General features: G+C 44.1%; 4 protein-coding genes across 7 annotated transcripts in view; 2 read left to right on the top strand and 2 right to left on the bottom strand.

Annotated features, from left to right (window-relative positions):
* The first annotated feature begins 507 nt into the window (after positions 1-507).
* LOC117581984 lies at positions 508-1871 on the top strand. Of its 2 annotated transcripts, XR_004573696.1 has the most exons (4): positions 509-800; positions 864-1267; positions 1331-1676; positions 1731-1871. XR_004573696.1 is itself a non-coding variant. In XM_034269475.1 (3 exons), the coding sequence occupies exons 1-3, from the start codon at positions 588-590 to the stop codon at positions 1593-1595; spliced, it is 882 nt and encodes a 293-aa protein (XP_034125366.1). In that variant the 5' UTR covers positions 508-587; the 3' UTR covers positions 1596-1628. The 2 variants fall into 2 exon arrangements, 1 of the variants encoding a protein (XP_034125366.1); XM_034269475.1 differs by lacking the exon at positions 1731-1871 and having other exon boundaries at positions 508-800; positions 1331-1628.
* Positions 1738-4093, top strand: LOC117581982. 3 transcript variants are annotated; one of them, XM_034269472.1, is made up of 4 exons: positions 1738-1961; positions 3282-3508; positions 3564-3740; positions 3794-4061. In XM_034269472.1, exons 1-4 carry the CDS (start codon positions 1767-1769, stop codon positions 4044-4046), a joined length of 852 nt encoding a protein of 283 aa, XP_034125363.1. In that variant the 5' UTR covers positions 1738-1766; the 3' UTR covers positions 4047-4061. The 3 variants fall into 3 exon arrangements, with proteins under 3 accessions (XP_034125363.1, XP_034125362.1, XP_034125365.1); XM_034269471.1 differs by lacking the exons at positions 3282-3508; positions 3564-3740; positions 3794-4061 and adding exons at positions 2027-2259; positions 2320-2496; positions 2555-2854 and having other exon boundaries at positions 1752-1961; XM_034269474.1 differs by lacking the exon at positions 1738-1961 and adding an exon at positions 2833-3226 and having other exon boundaries at positions 3794-4093.
* A 12-nt stretch (positions 4094-4105) lies between these two features.
* LOC117581981 (2-oxoglutarate and iron-dependent oxygenase JMJD4 homolog) lies at positions 4106-5738 on the bottom strand. The gene is made up of 2 exons (XM_034269470.1): positions 4910-5738; positions 4106-4841 (listed from the first exon to the last, which is right to left on the bottom strand). The coding sequence occupies exons 1-2, from the start codon at positions 5530-5532 to the stop codon at positions 4178-4180; spliced, it is 1287 nt and encodes a 428-aa protein (XP_034125361.1). The 5' UTR covers positions 5533-5738; the 3' UTR covers positions 4106-4177.
* Positions 5739-7747: 2009 nt separating this feature from the next.
* Positions 7748-18481, bottom strand: part of LOC117582210 — a 93684-nt gene continuing 82950 nt past the window's right edge. The window contains exons 12-14 of the mRNA XM_034269818.1: positions 11699-11960; positions 10787-10862; positions 7748-8238 (exon numbers count right to left, since the gene is read on the bottom strand). Of these exons, the coding sequence (XP_034125709.1) occupies positions 8010-8238; positions 10787-10862; positions 11699-11960 (567 nt within the window). The 3' untranslated portion in view covers positions 7748-8009. The remainder of the gene's footprint in view (positions 8239-10786; positions 10863-11698; positions 11961-18481) is intronic.

Genomic DNA, 18481 nt, shown 5'->3' with positions numbered 1-18481 from the left:
GTAAGCGAGAGTAATGTATGGTTTCCACTCTGCCGAAAATGATACCATCCACAATACACACATATATACATACATACATATGTAATTGCATCATGTGTGCTGCTTTGTCGGCAAGAAAAAGACACAAGAACATAGACAGGGACAGCCACTATCGGTCTCGCTCTTGCATGTGACTGACTGGATGAAAACCAACCCTTTAATGCCACGCGTCGAACGAGACTTCTCCCGGCATATGACGTCACATTCTGAGAACTCTTAACCCATTGTCGATAAGTGGGTATTTACACTTGCGCACGAATATTATAAAAATTAAAAAAATGCACACACATTTCAGGTTAAATATATCGTGGTAAAATGTTGTTTTAAGTAAAGAGGAAGTATGGAGCTACAGGTGGAATTCACAAACAGTATTATTTTCCGCGGTTTAAATCAAGGAGTTCGCTTGTTTTTATAGAGGGGGTTACATGGGTTAGGTTTCGCAAGAAACAGCTGTGCAAAAAGTGGAAGCAAAAAAACTTGAAACCAACAAAAACAATGGAAAACCACAAGCAGCTTTGCAATGGAAAAAAGATAATATTAAAAGCAACATGGCAACGGAACATCAACTGACAGAGATTACGGATAGCGATGACTTGAGGGAACTCCAGCGGCTATATCTGAGAGACTGGCCGAGGCACTGCGTGGGCTACTTCTGGCTGGACAACTATTTGAGGTGGCTGAAAGAAGATCCACAAATCAGGCACCTGGCCTTCTACACGCTGGACACTGACTGGCAGAGCGACGGGTTGTTTCTACTCGTGGTAAGAAATAGTTAAAGGAAATCCCTTCCGTTTGTTTAATCCCGTTCTTTGGACATCTTTCAGCATCGCTACCAACTGTTCTTTTGTAACCTGAGCAGACGCGGGCCACAGCTGGAACTGGCGCTGAGGCTGCTGGACTGGTCTGGCGGCTACAAAGTGAGCGCGATACACGAGGAGCATCATCTGGTGTACAGGCAGCTGCTGGCAGAGCTTCAGCTAGGAATCGATCGAGAGATGAACACAATTATGTTCCGTCTGCCCTGGCAGGCGGCCACGCAACTGGACATCGAGTGTCCCCCTGGCTACTACTTGGAAAAAGTGCGGCTGGAGCATGCGGAGCTCATCAATGATCTGTGGTCTGCCCGTCATCCAGGCAGCCTGTATCTCATTCAACTGCTGATTGCAAATAATACAAATATGGGACTGTATGAAAAGGAAACTGGATTGCTGTGTGCCTGGTGTTTGAGGTGGGAATTGCAAGTCGCTTGGTACCCTGAATCATCAGCTAATTTATTCTCCCTTTAAAAAAGACTGCAGAGTGGCTTCCTGGGCGCCCTGGAGGTACGTAAATCCCACCAACGTCGCGGCCTGGGCGTGGTTGTAGCCGCTGCCATTTCCCAAGCCATAGCCAGGGACCTGCAGCAGGATGTGACGGCTCTAGTAAATTTAAGCAACGAGGCTGCCTGCCGCCTGTTCCAGAAACTGCAGTTTACGTTGGTGCAGGGCGAGCACTACTACTGGAGCATGAGCCTACCCAAAGCGGGCGGCCAGATAGACTGGCCCAACAATGAATAAACACTGATAGCAGATAAAGGGATCTGATAAACCTGATAAAGCTGATAAAGACGCAGACGTAGGCCAAACATCCATAAAATGGTACTTGTCTCCGGGTCTCTATCCAAAAGGTTAGATAACTTTCTGTATATAAAGTCCAAAGGGTTCCACATTTGGCGGATAGTTGCGAGAATGGTGTTCCTCCAGAAAGTGGGCAGCCAGGACCTGGAGCATCTGCTGAAACTGTACTCGTGCGACCAGCCCAAGTACTGCACGGAGCTCCAATGTCTGGACAATTTCTTTGGCCTCTATACGACTCGGTCGCACCTCAAGCATGTGGAAGCTTACACCCTGCCGCATCAAGAGCTTGGACTGTTTGTGATTGTGGTAAACCTTCCGATTGTGTCGGCGCATTGCTCATTTTGCTCATGTGAAGTGTTAACTCTTGCCAGGATCGTTATCAGATGTTCGTCGGCTGTTTGGATACGGAGAACTCTAACGACATATTGGAGCAGGCCCTGCACCAGCTGGACTGGTGGGGCGGCATACAATGCTCCACCATTCGCAACAGATATGCGGCAGTTGTTGGCAGGGTTGTGCAGGCCAAGCGGCTGCCACTTAAGTTCGAGATGGAAAATAATTTGTACTTTCTGCCAAGGAAAGCGGCTCTGGAGCTGAACGTGGAGTGAGCAACTGACTAGCGGGCTTGGCCACACCACAGAATTTAGCTTTGATCTTTTTTCAGCGTGCCCTCTGGCTTCTACTTGGAGGCACTCTCCCAGCAGGACGCTCACTTAGTGGACACCGCCTGGGAGTGGAGTCATTCGGGTACGTTGTTCTTTATTGAACGCCAGATAGCCACGAGCACCTGCGTGGGACTCTACCGGGAGGATAACCAAGAGCTGGTGGCCTGGTGCATAAGGTAAATGCACCCAAAACGATCTACAAACGATTGGTATTCAGATGCCATTCTATTACAGATCACAAGACGGATTTCTGGCTGCCCTGCAGGTCAAGAACTCTCACCAACGTCGCGGCTTTGGGGCTGTGGTGGTCAAAGAATATTCCCGACGCGTTGCACTGCTGGGCTATGATGTTACAGCGGAAGTTTGTCCTAGCAACAAGGCTTCCTCAGGCCTGTTTCAGAAACTGGGCTTCAAGGTCATCGATCAGTGCAGTTGGCTGATTACAGTACCTGCCCAGGGAGACTTCACTTGGCCAGATGGAGAGTGATGAATATTTTGATAAGAATTGCAATTAAAGTATTACAAGATTAAACAGAGTTTCTAACCAAACGATTGACTTAAGAGCGCGCCGATTGACAGAGAGAACGATTAATCTAAGAGAGCCCTGGCCAAGAGGCAAGCCCCATTATCGAAACTATTTCTACTCAGTTTCGCTTCGTTATTTGTTGAGAGAGGTTGCTGCTTGTGCGCTGCACCGAAATGTGTGTCAAACTGAAAGTTATTGGATTGTCAGAACTGGAGGAATATCAAAAGCTCTACACACAAAACTGGCCTAAATACTGCCCGGAATACTACTGTCTCGATAATTTTATAGAATTTCTAAAGGCGGATCCACAAATCAAGAATTTAAAACTATTCACCTTGGCGGGAGAGCAGGCCAGAGCCGATGCGCTCTTTGTGATTGTGGTTTGTCGTGAGATTTTATCATAAATCAATTACATTTCTAAGCAGCGCTCTTTAGGATCGCTATCAGCTTTTCGTGGGAAGTTTAAACAACACAAATGGACTGCTGCAGCAGGCGCTGGAATTACTGGATTGGTCTGCTGGCTTCAAGTGCAGTTCCATACCCTCGAGGCACATTCAAGCGGTGGACAATGTAGTGCAGTCCAAACAGTTGGAGTTGGAGTTTCGGGATCCCACAAATTTGTTCTACATGAAGGCAGAGGATGCCCTTAAGCTGAAGGTTGAGTAAGTCATTGCCTAAACATCGTAAAAGTTCAATTTGGATAATGTATTGCTTTAGGCCGTCAGCTGGTTTCATTTTGAAATCACTGAGTGTAACAGATGCTCCGCTGATCAATGAGGAGTGGCCCAACCATCACTTGGGTTCTCTCTACTTTATCCAGCGACAAATTCGAATGTGTGTGAACGCTGGTCTTTACGCAGAGGATTCCAAGGAATTGGTAGCTTGGTGCATTAGGTAGGAATAATTATACTTCCAAGTCCCACCTGACGATCACTTTTAACCCACAGATTACAAGGCGGCTACTTGGGCGCCCTGCAGGTGAAAAGTGGCCACGAGCGACGTGGCTTTGGTACCCTCGTAACCAGGGAGATTTCACATCGCTTGGGCACCCAAGGACACGACGTGATGGCCCTAGTAGGTCCGTCCAATAAGCCATCCGCTGGTATGTTCAGCAAACTGGGCTTTCGCATCATCGACCAATGCTACTGGCTGAGAACGATGCCCACAAATGGAGAGTTGACATGGTCCGAGGGCGAGTAGCTACACTTACAAGGATTTATAATAAAATATTACACCTATGTATACATGGATAATAAAATATTTACGACTATCTTTTGTATACGCATACAACTTTGGTATAAAAAAATACGCCCTGCCAAGGCTTTATACGACTAGACGAGGATTTGGCTGAGCAAACGCTGGCAGCGTTCCAACAATTGAGCAGGACTCTGCTGTACGCTGGCATCCTGCAGCATCAGAGTCAGCAGCTTGCGCAAGCACTCGAGATCGCATTTCACATGGAAATCGCACATTTTATAGGTATCAAAAAGTAAAAATTTGGTGGTCGTTGAACTATCTGCGAGTGCGGCCAATCGACGTGCGGATATGAACTCTAAAAGTTCTATAAAATCGAGGTAGTTGATGCCGAAGCTGGCCCGCAGCATGGTCTGGCAGTGGGCCTCAAAGTTATCCATTTGCTGGCAATCGGAGATCTCCCTGCGTACGGCCTTCAGGTTGTTGAGCAGATTGCGCCAGACCAGAGGCACGTTGCAGGCATTGAACCAGTTGTGATTGATCGATATGGTGTCGGTGAGGTTCCACACCTGGTGGTACCAGCCGCTGGGCACAAAGACCGCCTCATTGGCCTTCTGATTGATGGTGAAGTAGTGCACTTTGTGCTCATCCAGCAACTGCTCGTTGATGCTGAATGGCAGATTTCCAAGGCGGTCGCTTAGCTTGAGCTCCTCGCCGGGCGGCATAATCAGCCACTTCTTGTGGCCCACAATATTCGTGGACCAACTGAACGAACCAAAGACATCCGAATGATAGGAGGTCCTAAAAGCGAATGGGAAATGGTTAACCAACTGGGATATACACAGAATTGGAGTTGCATTTATAGCTACCACGAGTCCCTGGGTCCCATGTAAACGAATCGATAATCGTCTCGCTTCTGTTCCATCAACTGTTCGTTCAGCCAGTCGGAGGCAAAGTACTTAGGCACCTTGTAGAAATCATAGCTGGGCATTTGGGCAGCCAGATGCCAGTCCTTGAGGTAGAGATTATCATTCGTCTTCCTTGCCACATTGCTGTTCACCTCCGCCTCGCCCGCACTCTCGATGCGGCCCTGCCAGCGGCTCAGGTAATCGTGAAAATTCAGCTCCACTTTGGCATGGCTGTTGAAGTAGGTGGCATTGCAGTCGGCCACCGGCACTGGACAGTTGCCAATGCGTCCCCTGAGGTAGTCAAAATTGATGTGAGCAGTGTTCGTCGTGTCATTTGCATTGGCATTGTCGTCCCCGTTGCTGCTGGTCCACTGCTGGCACTGCCAGTTGGAGGACACATCCGTGATGATGACGGGCCAATTGTGGTGCATGTATTGCCAGTAGAACTCGTTGTAGCTTAGTTCGCCTGCCCCACGGCGCTGGACAGTGTCTGGCGGCGCCGGGAACAGCTCCTTGTTCCCATCATCTCGTGGTGGCGGTTGCAGGCCCAGCAGCTCGGCGCCCGCTCTCCTCTCTGTGGCCATACGATGTGGCGGTGGAGTTCGATCCGCAAGGACACCCCACACATGCACTGGCTGTTTCTATTAATATTTATGCTGACTATGGGAATCTGTACGCAATTTTAGCACTGTCACAAAATGCAACCAGTTGATACTCTTTAGGCGAACGCATTCTATGGTTAAAATGAGTTTTGACTGTCGTTTAGTCTGCTGGAACTTTTTTGGAGTTTTGATACAATTGTTAATTTTCGTTTCCCATATGGGCGACAGTGTGACCGCGGTTTGAATGCCGAATATACCGAAATATACCGACCCAGTTTAAAAATATACCGTAGACTTAAAATCATATTCCTCGATTTTGATATTCTAACTAATATTACCAGCTAGTTAGGCCTCTCAGCACTAACACTATAATTTTAACCGAGTGATAAAACCATTCTCAACCAGTTTGGCTTCTCGCTGAGAAGACTTATTTTAGACTGTGATTTCAAACATATCCCAAGCATATACGTCCCCCAAACCCCTGCGAAACTTAGGTAAATTGCTATGGGATTGGATCATTTTAATAGATAATTCCAAATAGTTCCTTAAATTTGTGAGTTTCTAAACTACCACTGTAAAGTTTGAAAAAGCTGACCTTATTCACTTCATGTAAATTTCGATGTCAAAATACACCAAAGCGTATATTTACTCCCATAAGCTGTCAGCTGATTGCTATCGACTTCGTGCTACTTCGGCTCACGCGATATATATTCTAGTGCTCTAGTGCTCTCGTTTAAAAATGTAAATGGAAACAAACGGGAATCATGTTGTCTTTAATTGTTTTATATTACTGCATTTCAGTTGCCCTTTTTCGTTTTATTTGCTAAACATTTTACCATTTTTCAAGTTTTTAACTACAATTTGGTTTTACTTTTACATATGCTGTGTCTGGGTGTGTATTTCAGAGTTAAGAGAACGAAAAAGTCAACGCAAAAAGTGGAATATTCGTTTAGGAATTGAGAGTGGAGAATTGAGATTCTGTATTATATATGCGTGTGTACGTGTGTGTGTGTGTGTACTTTAGTTCGGTTGAATTTCTATAACTAGGCATATTCCATATATGTATAAACTTTACAGATATATTTATGTGACGGCCACGCCTTGCAGGCGCTCGACTCGCTCGATCTATGAACTAACAACTGTCCGCATCAGAATCCAGTGATCCAATGCGATATTTTAGCTTAAGTTATTTGCTAGAAAACTATATAATGACCGTACAAATGAGAGGCATAGGTAAAAATTCTATTTACACATACAAAAAACGTACAAAAAACGTAACAATAGACTTTTACTTTGTGTGTATATATTTAATATATAGATTTGCATTAGAGTTTTTTTTTTGTTATTCGGGTTGGGTTTAGAAAAATGCATTGGTATTGTATAATTTGTTTACTTAGGCTAGGAGCACATTTTACTAGAGTTCTTCCATTCATGTGGTTTTTGCTTTAGAAGGTACAGAGAGACGAGAGACTGACTGACTGACAGACTGACAGACAGAGCGATTTGTGTTCTATTAGTTTGTTGTTGTTGGGGGGGGGGGGGGGGGGGAAAAAAAAAAATTGGGGGGTTTTTTTTTTTTATATTTTTTTTTTTTTTTTTTAAAATTTTTTGTTTTTTGTGGGGGGGGGGGGGGCCCCCGCCCACACACACACACACTTACACACTAATTTAGTATTTATTACGCTATTCATTCGTGCAGCTGCGAGCTTCTGCAAGCTGCTTAAAAATTGTAACTAAATATTTAATTTATGTCCCGCGCCCGAGGCTGCGGGACTAAAGTATTTAAATTTCTCTCTTTTTTCATATTTTGAATACAATATTTTATTCGTTTTATTCCGTGTTTAAGTGTATGCTTTCCCACTAGCAAATATTTGCATTTGAATTTTGAATGCAAAAAATCATTTACTCTAAATATAATTACCATTTAATTCTGTTTTGTGTTTATTCGATTACTTTTATTACATACTTTGATATGTAGGTTTTCGTGTAAATTATTTGAATAATGGAAATATCCTGCAGGGGGAAAAAGGGGACTAAATGAGAAATGAGAGAACTGATTTGTTGTTGGTCCAGTTTGGAGTTTTCGAAACAAAATTCTGGCGAACTATTTTTGGGTAGAAAATAACTCAAATGTACGGTGGAAAAAAATGTTTGCGGGGCTTCTTTGTGTGTAGCTTAAACTCGTATTATATTTTATTTAGGTTTTTGTTGGCAGTCTGTAGATTGTCACCAAAATCAAAAGAAATTCGTTTCGTGGTAAAAGGGAAAGAGGAAATTATTTCTTCTGCCATGTAAATGGTTTCTATAATTATTTGCTATGTATTTAAAGCTTATACAAATCTCAACTTATGGCTAGACTGTGATTAGTTTGTGGGAGTTCTCTATACACATAGAAAACTTTACTCATTCGTTGCCGGGATCTGTGGCACAACCTCTGATTGCCTGGGGCCGCTGTTCGATTAGCTGGAGGTGCAGTTGTACGGATCATCGGTGCGGAAGTTCGGGTGATCCTCGTACGGCTTGACTCCGGCAGTCTTTTTGTCATCCCTCAGCTTCTCCACCTGCTGCATGACACGCAGAAAGTTGCCGCCCGCCAACTTTGTCAACTCGTCCATCGTCCAGCCGCCGCCCAGGAGCTCCGCAAAGAGTGTCGGGTACGAGGAGACATCCTCCAGGCCTTTGGGTGTGCTAAACCCAGATAAAAGATCAATTAGTCCGAGTACGGGTGCAGTCACACACACACACACACACACACACACATATTTCAAAAAACTTTCTGCACAATTTAATTCAATACTCGTTAAACCATAAAATATATCTATGACATAAGGAATAAATTGAATAAACAAGCCAAAAGGCAAAACAAAACGAGATTCAAATATGTGTGAGTGCATGAATGTGGCTCATGTACAGGCACTTTCTATGGGCAATAAAGCGGCATTCAAGTCAAGTAAAGTCACACACACACACACACACACAGCAAGTAAATAATGAACGACAAAACACAAAAACCCACAGGGGAAAATAAATAATAAATATTATATTGTGCATGGCCGGACACTCAAGTGCTCCGGTAATCATATTTTATGAACAGGCATTTATACAAATAAATAATAATTTACTTTTATATGCAGGCGTTTAGGCCAAACACGATTTAAATGACACGGACAGCAGCAGCATTCCGTTGTGTGAAGGAGCCACAGGAAATACTCCCACAGAGGGTGCTGCATTTTATATTGATTTTATGCCAAGACCAAAGCTTATTCCTGGACTTTCCGCATCACCCTGTGTTTTTTGTGTATAAAATTTTTGAAGCATTCTTCAAAAATAAACCATAACAACGGCAGCAAAACACAAAACACAAAACAATTTATGTCCTATTTCCTCTTGGCTTTTGGCTTTTTGGCCATTTTGAAAGTCGCTCTCTCTCAATTCGATTGTGTATTTTGGTTTGCGAATTGTTTTTGCCTAGTTGTGCTTGCTGCTGCCAAATTAATGGCACTCATTTGTGGCTTTTGCGTGCAGAAAACTTAAAATTCAATTCACAATATTTATACACAATAATCAATAAAAGTAATGGCAATTTAATTAAATAAACGAAACGAGGGGAGACAAAAGTTGGGACAGGTGTCAGACAGCGAGCGACACCCAATGAAGCTTTAAGTGGAATATTCATATGGATATTCCCCCCAGGATAGCGCTCCCTCTCTCTCCCCCTGCGCCTCCCTCCCTCTGTCTGTGGTTTGACACGAACCGGAAACAGGACCATTTGATATTTAGTAATTTCATAGAATTTTAGATTATTTATTGTGGTTCCCTCTTTTTGGGCCGGGGGGCGCCTGGGGAGTCTCTCGGCAATTGCCTCATAAATATTCATTTACGCAATTTTCAGTTTTTCTTCTTTTTTTTCTATCCAATTTTTGAGGTCGCGTTGAACCCAAAAACACAAAGCAAAATGAAGTTCATTTCAGTGGAAATTGATTTACACGAAATATTTGTTGGCTTCCCCTGCAATTCCCTTTCCCTTCCCCTTCCATTTGCCAGTTGTTGTTTTGGTGTAGAGTTTCCTCCTCCTCCTGCTGCTGCTGCTGCCCCAAAATGTGGCACAACAAATGCTGTGTGCTGTGTGCTGTATGCTTACTTACAGCACGCACTGTATGCCAACATATACTCGTAATATGTAATTCAGAGAGAACGAGGGAGCGGAGGAACGGTGTCCTGTCCGGTTGGCAGGTTTATCAAAATTTTGGGTGCCAGAATATTTTGTTTGTTTTTGAGCATTGTGTCCTAAAATGCAATGAAATGGAAAACTATGCAAATGCGCTTTCGCAGCATCACGAGAATAATTACAATGATAATGAAGAGGAATGATGTGGCTGATGTGCCCGATGTGTTGATGGTGGAAACACCTGAACCAGAAACTGGGTCACATGGTGGACCCATGCATAGTTTTATGTGCATGTAAAGGACATTAAAGTTATTTGTATTTTGTTGGGTACAAATATTAGGCAACATTGGGACCTAAATGTAAACTCTCTTTTCTCAGCTCAAATGAATTAACAAATATTTCCGTACTTCTGATTCCACTGCCAATTAAGCGGCAGACTTTTAATGAACTCATCGTGTAAGTATTTCGCGGCTTACATTTTGGCATTACCGCGGAGGAGAGGGGATTCTTTTGTGTGCTGGAGCTCAACGGTTTTAAGCGGTTTATGGTTTGTCCATAGGCTCAATCTGTGTACTGGTAATCTTGCATCGCCCTGCCACTCATTATCCGGTGGGAGCTCATTAAATTATCTTAAAACTCGCAAACAGATTGCACACACAGGCTGTGGGCCGACCTCTCGGCGGACAAACGCGCAAAAGCGAACAAAAAAGGAAAAGTGCCCATAATGAGCGGTAAAATAATAACGGGTCTATCCACATCCACATCCACATCCATCTCCCAACTCCCAGCTCAACCCATCAGATTCCCCCCCTTTGCCGACACACTCTGGCAATATGCCAATGTTAAGTCCGAGGACTTAAATATAATCAATTAATAACTTAAAAATACACAAAAAAAAGCAAGAGAATATAAAAAGAGCAAAAGACGAAACCGATGGAAGCACATGGAAGCACCTGCTGGGCCACACACACACACACACACACACGCACACACAGTTCATGCATATGAAGGAGCGAGGTGGATGGGGGGAAAATGTGAATTTAAGTGAAATAAATGACTTTTACTTACTAATTAATGCCGTCGTAGCCGGCGCCGAGGCCAACGTGATCGATGCCGGCGATGCGCTTAATGTGATTAATATGCGCTGTGTGCCAAAGTCCAGTTGAGTCCAGTAGAAGCAGGATATCAGATGGATGTACAGGGCCAGTTGCCATTCGTTGTTAAGTTCATTAAGGGGTCCATTGTGCACAGAGCATCAGAGTAGCATCATTGTTGTTGGTGTGTCATCATAAGTCAGCGTTATTAAAATGTTCGCGAATTTGAAATGTGTCCACGGGGCAAGCCAAAAAACAAAGAGCCAATGACATGAAAAGATAAAGATAAGGAGAAGAGAAGAAAACAGAGAGAGAGAGATGGAGGGTGAAACATTAGACAGGTTTATTATAATGCTACTTATGCAAAAAGCAAGAGAGAAACGAAAAGAGAGATGAGAAGTGGTTCGCAGTGGTTGCAGAAGTAGATACCCTGAGAGGATCAGAGACTATAGAGTACGAGGACATTGTAGCAGGAATGAGCTCAGTGCCATGCCCAAGCAACGGCTGTGGTTTTAAGCTGTGCAAAGCTCTCAGCTCTCAAAGCAACTAAAATACCCTCTCCGAAAGGGCACACGAAAAGTACACAAAGAATGGAGGTAGCCAGACAACGGAACAGGAAGTGATTATGGGGAACCCATTTTGATTGCCCGTCAAAAGCAATGGCACAAAAATCAGAATAGAACGAGCACATAAGAAACAGAAGGCCATAATGAACTGGCTGAAACAATAGACTGACAATCAGAAGACCCAGAAGACAATGGCAGACACTGCGCGATGAAGACACTGGGACACTGGCTTTGATTGATTTCCCACCGATAACTCATGCAACAGAAGGGGATGGAGGAGGATGGAGGACAGAAGGCTGAAAGTATTTCCGATAACTTACCGACTGCATCGTGCACGGTCGAGTTGTCGCTGCAGGATAGAAATTTCGAATAGAAATTGACCATCACGAGGCCACCGTTCTTGGCGAGCGACTGCAGGATGTCGTCCTGCACGTTGCGGCTCGTGTTGCACAGCTCGTAGGCGGAGGAGTGTGAGAATATCACAGGAGCCTCACTCACCTCGAGGGCGTCACGCATTGTGCCCTTGGAGACGTGCGACAGGTCGACCATCATGCCCAGTCGATTCATTTCGCGGATGATTGTCTGCAATGATTAGAAATAGAGAGAGAGCAAGGTATGAGAGGTGTGATTTAGTTTAGTTCATTACTTAGTAACTAATTAGTGTTAAGACTTATCCACCTTGGCTGGGTGCAAATGCCAAGAGATATAAAAACCCAAAGCCGCATGTCATAAAACATAAGTAATGGCCCCAGGGGGCATCGACAGCCAGAGGACACATCTGAAAACAGTTTCATTATGCATGGGATTTTATTTAACCTTTCACATCCGCTGCTCCCTTTCCGACTTGCCCCTTCCCCCAACCCCGAAAGTAAATTGATATTACTGCCAGTGTGTGCCTCTGTGTCTGTGTCTGTGTGTGTGTAATTTGTATTTATGCGCGGATTTATGGGGATTCGTTAAGAGTATCTATGTGTTCCAGTCTACACGAGAGTGTGGTTGGGTGTCTGTGGGTGGCAGGGGGCTTGCTACATAATTACTAATCTGATGCAAGTCGCCTACTCCTACTCGTACTTCTGCTCTTAAGTTCAGAGCAGTCACACAAATTATGTGCGCTAAATTTATTACACTGTAAGACATTAAGTTTATGGTGGGAATTGTGATGAAACATTCGAAGAGAGTAAACATTTTCACAAGGGAAGTTTTACATTGTATCAGCTCTTGACATCTATTCGGCTTTTACCAATTTAAACTGCTACAATTATGTATTTCCATAGTAAAATTATTTATGTGTGTTAGAAATATTCACAAATTATAATTTGCCATCTTTGAAGCTGTTCAGTACAGCGCAGCAGCTGTAACAGGGGACGAGCGCTGTTAACACCGCAGCTTAACAGCACTTCGTTTCCGTTTGCAGCGCACTGTTAGCGTTCGCTGCCGGCGCACTGTTGCGTTCTCTGACGCGCTCTCACGATCCACGCGGCTCTCTATCGCTTCAGCTTGTAAGCTAATATGAGTTACGCTCCCACCTCCCACGAAGAATAGCCGTAAAAGTAAACAGTTATTTCCATATTCACTTCTATCCATTCTTTCGAATTTCATTTTTGGGTTAATGCCAAAGCAAATTTACAGTGTATTTTATGTCCGATGCCGACTCGCAGATAATTTTTAATTGCAGGAATATATATGAACATATGTACGTACAAACCAATACCCATATCAGGATACATTAATGTAGATATATATGTATATGTAGTAAAGTACATGTACATACATATGTACATATATACATATAACAACCATATTGTCATGTCAACGGAGGCGGTGGCGGCGTTTTGGTTCCTCTCAAATTAGCCAACAATTTGTTGTTTCTGTTTCTCCCTCTCTGAGTGTGTGTGTGTGTGTTCAATTGGGCGGAGTATGTACTTAATGGGCGTGGCATTAAAGGCGAGCGTAAACATGCACGACGAAGGCTCAGCTAATTGCAACGCCCTGGGAGTGTGTGTGTGTGCAGTGCGCAAAATGTGTATTAAATGCTTATTGTCGCTTAATTACGTACACAAAATGGCAAATATAAATGGTAAAGGGCTAAAGGATAACGGGGAGTACCGATCGAATTTTGGGGGCCGCACTCTCGAGTACTCGCAGAGCATTAAATCTTAATTAACGGTGCACAGACACATAGAGACAGAGAGACAGAGAGGCATTAGTTTTATGTGCTTGGTGTGCTCATTGAACTGTTTAACGTTTGCCGCTGCCACAGGGGCGGATATCAGTAAATTAAAATTACCCAAATTCATTGGGTGATTAATTACTGGGCATTGGCGATAAATAGCAACGGACACAAATAATTTGTCCACATAATTATATTTATGTTTATTTGTACACTCGCATATAAAGGGGGGACAGCAGGCACAATTAATCCTTTTGCTGAATTTATAAAATATAAATAATTATAATCAATTCAATTGAATATGTTCTGTGAAAGTCATTAATTGCCATTTAAGTTCTTTCATTTTTTTACGCCACTCACTGCCATTTCTCCTTTTCATGTCCGTTCTGGCGGGACACTGGCGGGTGTCCTGTAACAGGAACAATTGCACAAAAGGAGCACTGACCAACAATGTGTAGGCTGTAGGGCTGCAGGGCTGTGGCTCTGTGGGCTGCGTGGGCTTTGGGTGAACGCAACAATGGCAATCAGGGATATTTCTTTTCGGTGCAAGCAGACAACTTTTCACATTTGCTCATTAATGTCAGGCAAAAAAGTCGCCTCAGGCATGGAGTTATTCCCTTCTTTTCATTCCAATATATGTTGATGGGTGCACAATGTGCCCGAGATTGACTGACTGACAGCGGAACCGATAAAGGAGAGCATCTCCCACGTTGTGACGCAATTTATTATCCATTTTTTTTTGGCTTTTATTCCCTTCAATAATTCCATGCAGATTAGCCTGGGGGCTTTGTGGAATTTATGCTGCTATGAATTCGGCAATTAAATTGAAATTGTTTCCAACTAAATTGCCAAAAAATATTTAATATGCAATTTGTGAATCGTTCCTTTCGTGTATGAACATTTTCCAGTGATTTGCAGCTGCAGTGGCAATTAGTTGTAGCCAACACAAACGGCAAAAATAACAACAGCAAAGCCGCATTTAAATTGAATTTATATTCAAATTAATTTAAAATTGTTGTACAAATCTGCGCAGCCCGCCAAAAAATATGCACAGAAAAGACAAACTGAATCTGAAAATAAATAAACTCCCAACGAAATCCGCAGCAAGTTGGCAGCCCTTTCCATAGGGGCGTGTGTGTGTGTGCGTGGTGTGGCTTAGGGGTTCACAATGGGAAAACTCATTAAAAGTTTAAATTGAAATAAAATAAAATGCATATTCCCACGCGTCCCGGCCTCAAGGCAGAATGCATTTTAAAATTGAGCAGAAGAGATTAGGGAACAAAAACCAAAGGATTCCACTCGCACTCCCTCCCTCTATGCTTTTTTATAATTCCCTGGCAAGTCCCAATCTGTGCTGGTGCTGCTGGTGCTGCTGACCCAGTTATCAATTATCAATTATCGGCTCTGCATGCGCAAACAGAAGAATATTCCCAATCCAATTTGTAATTCCATTAGTGCGGCACCAACTACTGACCCACTCGCCACTAATAACATTTGATTTATTCGGGTGTGTGTGTCTGTGTGTGTTTGGCGAATGCGTAAACCTTGCAAATGCATTCAGGACAAACATGGCCCAACCCTAGTCCATAGCTTATGGCAGAACTAGCAGCAGCAGGACAGAACTGACAGTGGAAAACCGCTATGCCATGCCCATGCCATCTTCTTGGGTGCTCGAGAGGTTGTTTCAATATTTGAAAATCCATTAAGCATATTGACAATGCCCGATGTGTCTGTCTGTCTCGATTCTCCGTCTATTGGTATTTGCTTGTTTGTGTATGGGGAAATGTCTGGGTCGTCCTGCACTCGTATTTGAATATGGCCGCCGCCTTCGGGGCTTCCTTCCTTTTATTCCTCTTTTTTTTTTGTTGCCCCCTTTAGAGCGCTTCTTTTCTTTCGCCCCCTGCTGAATGGATCATTAGTGCAGCTAATGGCCCAGACAATAAATGGCGGACCACGCCTACAATTTGAATTTGAATATGAATTCAAATGGCAGTCGAAGTCGAAGTCGATAGCGAAGTCGAAGTCGAAGGAGGAGCAGGAAGGAGGTGGGAGCTGACATCCGAGGGATAACCACGAACAGACGCCGCTGGCATTTCCGGCCGAGAAGGCGGCGCCAGGGCCAAGACATAAAACGGATTTATTAGGTCATTGCTGGGGTTTGTGCACAAGTAGGGGAAGCAAAACCCAATACGGGGACATGCCTGCCTTAGGGTGAGCAAATTTTCTGGGCTGTGGGGTGTGGAGTCTCATTATTTTGGCTAATAATTTTTGCAAAATGCCAAACAACTTTCTGCTGACACTGAAAATGTTATTTTGTAAATTGAAAATGCCAAAACCACAAAAACAGCAGGAATTGATGTATGAAAATGGCCAGCCAGACGGAGGTTTTGCATTCGGTGTCAATGGACCCCCAAAGGCAACAAATTGATTGGCCAAGTTGCCATAAAGTTTCATTAAATGGAACCGAAATTTGAAAGATGAAAACAATTTTAAAATGCTCGTAACTTACATTTAAATTAAGTACAATTCAAGGGGTACTTTTTTTTATATTTTTAAATGAAGAAATATATGCCCAAGGGGAACCGCATTCCGCATGCTCCGACTGTGATGCCCTGCGGTGGCTTTGGGGCCATGATTACCAATCAAATGCCAACTGCAACCAAGCAAACTATTTACCCAAAGCTCAATTGCAGAGCATACAGAGCGAGAAGTTCGCTTCGGGGTACTTATACCCCTATTTATAAGCTCTGCCTCTGCCCCAGTCTCAGCCGTTGCCCCTTTCCCTACTCGCATTTTCTGTGAGCTTTTTTCTTTGCCACGCCTGAAATAGCAGAAAAATGCTTGCCTCTTTCATCAGTTCAGTTGCGTGGCTCGCATTACTCGACTGTCTGTCAGTCAGCCTCTCTGTCTGAGTCTATAATTGAGGCGCTTACTTAAAGGGAAAGGAACGCGCGGGAGGAGAGTCGGGAAGCGCCAGGAGTTAGCAATCAAAGACAGAAAAGTGCAGAGATGGGAGCAGGAGTGGGAGCAACTGCAACTGAAATAACAGCCTGGGGACACTGCCTGGCACAAGGTGCAGACAGCAGGAAGCAGCAAGCAGCGTGCAATGTGCAACAGCAGACGGGAATGAGGCAAAGATAAGCATCCCAGCAGAATGAGCTATAGGAGAAGCGATGAACTAAAGCAAACACAAACCAGTGAAAATATGCCACGAACTAGGAGCCCAAGGAAGAGGCATCAGGCAGTGGCAGTGGCAGCGGCAGCGGCAGTGGCTGGGAGTGTAATGAAAATGTTGCAATAAATTGCTTGGCAACCCAAGGTAGAAATTAATTGGATAAATATTTCAGTTATGCGCTGGCCAACATCGCTTCCTTTGAGAAAGTTAATTACTAGTTGAGTCTCTGGTTGAGGGAAATATTCCCTAGACTTAACCCTAGACCCAACCCTACGTGCCATGTGGCACATCCCTGGACAGCGGGGCTTTAACTTTAACTTAAAGTTTATATTATAAATTACATGTTTGCAATTTTTTCTCCAGCTTGTTGCGTGGGAGCTGAACTCCTGTCAGAACTGCTGCCTGTCTGCCTGTCTGTCTGTTCTCTGATAAAAATCAATTTGAAACGCGGAAAAACAGACTCCAACAAACTCAAAAGAGTTCTCCCGCTGCACATACAATAAAATATTTATCTTATCATTGGGCAAAACCTCTTGCTTACCCTTTGCTTGGGCTCTTGCCAACAAAATTCTCACATATCCGCCAAGCAGAAAATGCCCAAAATTTAAATTGCAAATTTGATAAGCAGCAGCAGCAAAAAAAGAGAAGCTGTTCATATGGCTGGTTAGGCACAGCCAGATCTTTGTCGTTTCCGACTCCGACTCCGACTCTGACCTTTTTCCAGCTGACATTTAAAAGTCAAAAAATGGCAGACAGCTAAATTAAATCTTCAGTTTTGGCTGCATTTTGTGGCGGCATATGAAGTCTGTTTCGGGTTTGTGTCAACATGTCATTTGGTCGTCTCAATTGCAAATTGATTGCGACATTGCGCATACGATGAGGCGAAGGAGCCGCGTTGAGCACACGTGCCACGTTATTTAATGCATTTTTCAACTAACATTGACTTCGATTAGCTTGCTGAAAAATTCATTAAAAACTTTTAGCTGCCAAGAGACAGGCAGCCAGGCCAGCCGAAGAGCCAGCCGGAGAGCCAGCCGGAGAGCCGAGTCGGGGCCAAGCAGAGCAGAGCTGGCAGTCTGGCAGGCAGGTTGAATATTTTATAAACTGTCGTTAGTGAACCCGCACCACCCACTCTCGCCTTTAGCCACCTTGTGCAACCTTTTGCTCCTCTGCAGAGCACACAATTTGTTGCAACCGTCAAGGAAGCAAGCAGGCAAGCAGCAAAAAAAGAAAAGACGAGAAAAATGTATAAAAGGTAAACGTGCTGCAACAAAAAAATCAGTGGGTTCACGGCTTCCAGTCCGTCCAAGATTGAAGCAGAGGCTGGGAAATGGATGCCCGTGTTGATGGCGACGTCTGAGCCCAGAGGGGCAAACACAAGACGCAAGGAAGAGAAGGAGGAGGTGGAAGACCTGCTGCAGCAGCAACTAATAGACAGGGACGTGGACGTGGACGTGGCTGTTTGGGATCTTGGTCCAAGATGGATGACAAAATGTTTGGCCAAAGTATTAATGGTGCAGGGCAGGAGTAGGAGAGAGAGAGAGAGAGAGTGAGAGAGCGTGGAAAGCTTTCCAGACGGGGCAAGAGGTCACCCGGGGTTGCAGTTGTCAGGTGCAAACGTGAGTCCGCTTAGAAAATTGCCAATGCGGAAATCAATTTCATCAATTTTCTCTTGCTTTGCTTCTCCTCATCCTCATCCACTGGGGCATATTTGGCATAGTGTGTGTGTGTTTTGTGGTAGCCAGAGGGAGAAAGAAA

The sequence above is a fragment of the Drosophila guanche genome, unplaced genomic scaffold (genome assembly GCF_900245975.1).
Source record: "Drosophila guanche unplaced genomic scaffold, DGUA_6, whole genome shotgun sequence".
Taxonomy (NCBI): Eukaryota; Metazoa; Arthropoda; class Insecta; order Diptera; family Drosophilidae; genus Drosophila; species Drosophila guanche.
This window is presented reverse-complemented; position numbering and strand designations above follow the sequence as displayed.